The sequence below is a fragment of the Hemicordylus capensis genome, chromosome 3 (assembly GCF_027244095.1).
Source record: "Hemicordylus capensis ecotype Gifberg chromosome 3, rHemCap1.1.pri, whole genome shotgun sequence".
Lineage (NCBI taxonomy): Eukaryota > Metazoa > Chordata > Lepidosauria > Squamata > Cordylidae > Hemicordylus > Hemicordylus capensis.
Window position 1 is genome coordinate 260,685,281 of NC_069659.1, and position 5,059 is coordinate 260,690,339.

General features: G+C 47.0%; 1 protein-coding gene across 2 annotated transcripts in view; it reads right to left on the reverse strand.

Annotated features, from left to right (window-relative positions):
• ABRAXAS2 (abraxas 2, BRISC complex subunit) overlaps positions 1-5,029 on the reverse strand; it is a 38,250-nt gene extending 33,221 nt beyond the window's left edge. The window contains exon 1 of one of the 2 annotated variants that reach the window (XM_053309534.1): positions 4,572-5,029. In XM_053309534.1, coding sequence (XP_053165509.1) covers positions 4,572-4,643 — 72 coding nt within the window. In that variant the 5' untranslated portion in view covers positions 4,644-5,029. Of the gene's footprint in view, positions 1-4,361; positions 4,483-4,571 lie in introns of those variants that run through there. The other variant, XM_053309535.1, reaches the window with a different exon arrangement.
• Positions 5,030-5,059: the final 30 nt, after the last annotated feature.

Below are 5,059 nucleotides of genomic sequence, written 5' to 3' on the forward strand. Positions count from 1 at the left end.
CCTTCTGGCAAAGCATGAATTGCAGTCCAAAGACATGTTCTGATGGTACTTTGCTGCTCAAGAAGCATGGACTGGAACAGGGGCTCCCAACCAGTGGTATACCAGATGTTGCTGAACTACAACTGCCATCATCCCCAGCCACAATATAGTTGGGCATGATGGGAGTTGTAGTTTAGCAACATCAGTAATACCAATGGTTGGGAACCCCTGATCTGGAATAACAGATATAATGCAGCAAAAGAGTACATCTCCAACTCATTTGCTGGGTGTGGTGTAGATACCAGTCTCTTCCAGGCTCTGAAGGGATTGCATAAGAAGACTATATGGCTGAACAGGCACTGGGTATGCTGAATGATTGCTGTACAAAGCCCCACAAAGAAAATTATATGATAAAGAAAAGCATCATACAGAACTAAAACTGAAAACAATCTTTCCCACAGCACTGCAGTCTAATCAAGAAAACAGATGCATTAATCCCTCATCCCAAAAGGGAAAGTAGGGTTACTAAAAAAAAGCTGGAATTAAGTTTTTCTTATGACAGTGCTTGATGATAGAAATGGATAAAGCATCACATGTCCAGTGGAAAAGCATTACAATGGTTTGGGAGTTGCAGGCAGGAAATGGAGGGGGTAATCTTAAGATTAACAAAGAGATTGGCATGGGAAGGCTAGGGGAGGGAAGGTTGGGACGGGTAGGGGGAAGGGGAAAGATGTATGTAAAATACAAAATGTCAAAAAATATTAAATTTAAAAAGAGAGATTGGCATGTATCTATAGATCAAAGATCCAGGAATGTGAATACATAGGTAGAGAGGACTGAACATCCGAACAGATATTGGAGCAGAGCTCAGCTGGGAAAAGAAAGAGTTATAGCACCGTGTAACACATAAGGTGTGTGGGGGGGAAGGAAGTGTTGGAGTGAGCTGAAAAGTTTATGCAAGAATATGGGACTAGATCAAGTTAAAGTTCTACTGATTTACACTTCATCTTGGAATTACCACATTAGACAAAATGAAGTTGTGCACTCTTGGGACCCAATTATCCACTTTAGAGCCATCAAGATCAATTTGCAATCAAACCATCTGAACTGAAATGTTTGCTTTCCAAAAATAAATGAATGTATTGACCACCGTCCAGACTAACCGTGTGCCAACATGCTAGGGTTTTCAATCATATAAGAGGTGTGGTTTTTGACAATCTACCCTTCCCTTAGCAGTTCCCTGTGCCTCCTGAAACTATGTCCCTGAGGAATGTCCTCGTATACCAGAAAACCATGGCATGTTGGTGCAGGATTAGCCTAGATCACTGTTCCCTTTAACAGGAATTCTCAGATGTTGACTACAACTCCCATAATTCCCAACCAAAGGCCACTACAGCTGGGAATGCTGGGAGTTGTAGTGAACAACATCTGGGAATCCCTGTTAGAGGGAACAGTGGCCTAGATGTTGGCCACTGGGTTTTGTTTTGTTTTTTGGTGTTTTTTTTAAAAAGAGGTCATTTAGCACAAGTACTCCAATGAAGAGATTGCAAGATAATCAGCATACTACTTCTATGGTGCATAGTTGTTTTTTTTTTACGATTGAGGCTTAAATAAGTTTTTAATCAATGCTCCAGAAGTTTCTCTCCAGAAAGATGGTCTCTCTAGGAATATGGCCTGTTTAAGATACCCTGAACAACAAAAGATTTGAGACAGATTGTGAGCCACTTCTGTTTTATTACTGAAGTCTCATTTTTTGGTTTATTTACTGCTTGCTTCATATTTAAACTATTGTATACAGCACCTTTCACTTTGCGGCCAAACACAAAACAAGATCCTACAGATATACAATAACATATGTCTAGCGCTTTCAAATGTTCAATATGCAGCACATTGTAACTCATGGCAAAGATGAGACTTAAAGCTGGAAATTAGTTCAGTCCCTCAACCATGAGGCTCTACCATGGTTGGAATCAACCATGAGTCTCTCTGATATGCGACATCAATTTTGTGTGTTAGGCACCATGTGGAAATACATTTTACTGACCATCACACTTCATATTTTGGTCCAAGTTACATTTTCAGTGTTTTTCAAACTTTCCCCTCCCTCCCCCTCCACCACACACACTCTATTTAAGTGATGCTCCAATGCCTACCCCATTATTTGAACTAGAAATTACCTAGCTCTTGTGCAGTCTTGCCCCAGCAACCTAACTATGGTCCCAAAGATAACACACGCCATCATTTACAAGCCACTGATTTCTCTCATGGAATCTACAATACATAACATCTGACAGGCAAAAAGTCATGCTGCTTTCAGCCAAGAAGCAACACGGCACATTTGTACAATATTCTAGAAACTATGACAAATATTTTTGTCCCCAAAGGGCTCACAATCTAAAAAGAAACATAAGATAGACACCAGCAACACCCATGGGAGAGTTAGTGTGCTGGGGATGGATAGGGCCAGTTGCTCTCCCCTGCTCAATAAAAGAGAATAACCACTTTTAAAAGTTGCCTCTTTGCTCAGTTAGCAGAGAGACACACTTAATCTTATTTTCTCCCTTTCCAATATAAAGTTCCCACAGCTCAGGCAGTGGTACCTATAATTTTTTTCATCTCTGTGCAGAATGAGTTTTATTCTGGGCAGCAGTATCAAGGCAGTGTGTGCACACCCACATTCAGAATGGGGCCTTCCTGATTCAACCTGAGTGGGATCTAAAATGAACTGAGCAGACATTCAAAAACTTGTGAGTGCACGCACATGCGCAAATGTTAGAGGGAACAGGAAGCTCAGGTGGTATGAATATGACTGGAAAGTCAAACACAAGTCACTCTGCTGCACCTTAAAGTGGCAGTAACACGGTCAGTGCCACTGCTACCACCCCTAAGTAAAGTCCAAATATTCAGCACCCATCATTAAAATTCAGAGTTGAATTGGCCTAATGAATTTTACACTAGCATGAAAAGCCTCTTTGCAGGGGCGTAACGAGGCTGGAGTGGGCCCAGAGACAAAGTTTTAAAATGGGCCCCTCGCTGATACACACACACTCACTTCACATGTGACTTGCCTCTGGGGGGGCCCTCGAGGCGTGGGGGGCCCTCGAGGCGTGGGTGCCCCCAGGCAGCCGCTTCCCCTTGCCTAACGGTAGTTACGCCCCTGCCTCTTTGCACAAGACAAGATTCACACCCACTATAATGATATAAAAGCAAGCAGAGGAGCACCTTGGTAATTTTGGAGCCTGGACCTAAAGGCCTTTGGAGCCCCCCCCCCCCCCGGGGCTCCAAAGGGCTCCTCATTGCCACTGCAAGTTAAGCATCATTCCCCCCCCGCCCGTGCAGTGTTCCCTCTAACAGGGATTGTAGACTACAACTCCCAGCATTCCCAGCTGCAATAACCTTTGCTTGAGGATTATGGGAGTTGTTGTCAACTGCCTCTGGGAATCCCTGATAGAGGCAACACTGCCTCTGTGACACTCAGTATTTAACATGTGGGTTTTTGAGGGCACAAACAGCAACTGAACTCACAAGAATATAAAACAGGTATATTTATGCAAATATGTTTCGTGTTTAAATGTTTCTGCTAATGCATAACACATTCCCATCTCATATATTTCTTTCCCTACAGCCTCCTCTAAAACAGAGGTCACACTTTGCCACCTGGTGCAGGTCACAGTCAAGCTCAGCCACCCAGCACAGTGTGGTGACCACACCAGAAAAAAGATGATTTGGAGGGCTCAGGGGGTGTGGAGGCCCTGGACGTCCACCCAGAAATCAAGGTGTAAGAGCACCTCTGAAGAGAAGTTCAGCTGCGCTGCAGTACTGACAAGGATGCTTCCTCTCCAGACACCTACCTATCAAAGTGGTTATCTGCCTGCAGATTTGCCCCCCAAAACAGGAAGCGCCGCCTGAGAAGGCTGCCACATCCACACTGCAATGGTTCACATATGCCGTTCAGATTTAACATATGCTGCAGCAACTCCCTACATCAAGCTTCCTTCTCACACTTTTCGGCGTAAGAATACAGAAGCCCAAAGCCCTACACCGGCCTCGGATCTTCTAAGGCCAGCCCATTCGCAAGTGAACAGCTGCTACAGAGACAACCGAGCCACTTCCTCATCTAGTCCGGGGGAGCGAGGAACTTCTGTCCCAGGCTTCCTACCCCACCGGCTGGCTGGCTGGCTGCAGTCCACGTTTCCCACCACAGTCAGTTTCCCTACATCATCATCTTCTCTCACCAGTCACCCCCCTCCTCCCTTCTAACTATCCTTTCCCAGGAAGGCTCCACAGACAGCATCAGCAACCGCCCCCCCCCCCCGCAAGCCCCATGTTTGGCTGCTCCCCGTCAGCCTCCCATTCCTGGACTCCCTTCAGGCCGCCCTTACCATTCTCCCTCCAGAAAGCCCGGCTTCCCTCCAGCTGATTTCCCTCCAGCGGCTCTTCAGGACCTGCCGCCTCCCTCCTCACACCCATTTCCTCTCGCCCGTCCCCGCCTCTCCTTCGGCCCCTCCAGCCCGAACTGGGGGAGGAATCTCGCCGCGCAGCCCCCCGCCCCCGCCCCGAGGACGAAGCAACAGGCAGGCTCGAGCACTTACGTGGTCCGCGCTGCTATTGGCACTGTAGTAACAGACGGAACTGAACGTGTAGCCCGAAATGGAAGCCGCCATGACGGAGCCCCACCACCACCACCTCCGACGACGATCCCACAAGCCACCGCAGCAGCGGCTCTCCTCGCACCTCGGTTTCCGGGTAAGGCTACAAGGCCTCCTGGGAAACGTAGTTCACAATGATCTAATACAAGCCACAGAGCTGAGAGCGAGATCCCCCAATAGTGCCCGAAGCCGGGCAAATATAGAGCTCACACGACTTATTACTTGCATTGAGAAAACGAGGTGTCGGAGCTCGTCCCCTTTTTACTCCTCATATCTGGGGGCAGCCCTTATCTCAGCCAATAGGAGATCCCCCATTGGTTGGCTTCAATGGGCTCTGCTCAGTTATTCCTGTAGCAGAGCGCTTAGAGAAGAGATGACGTAACTTTCTTGTGGTTCTCCCCCCCCCCCGGCGCACCCCATCACCAATAGCC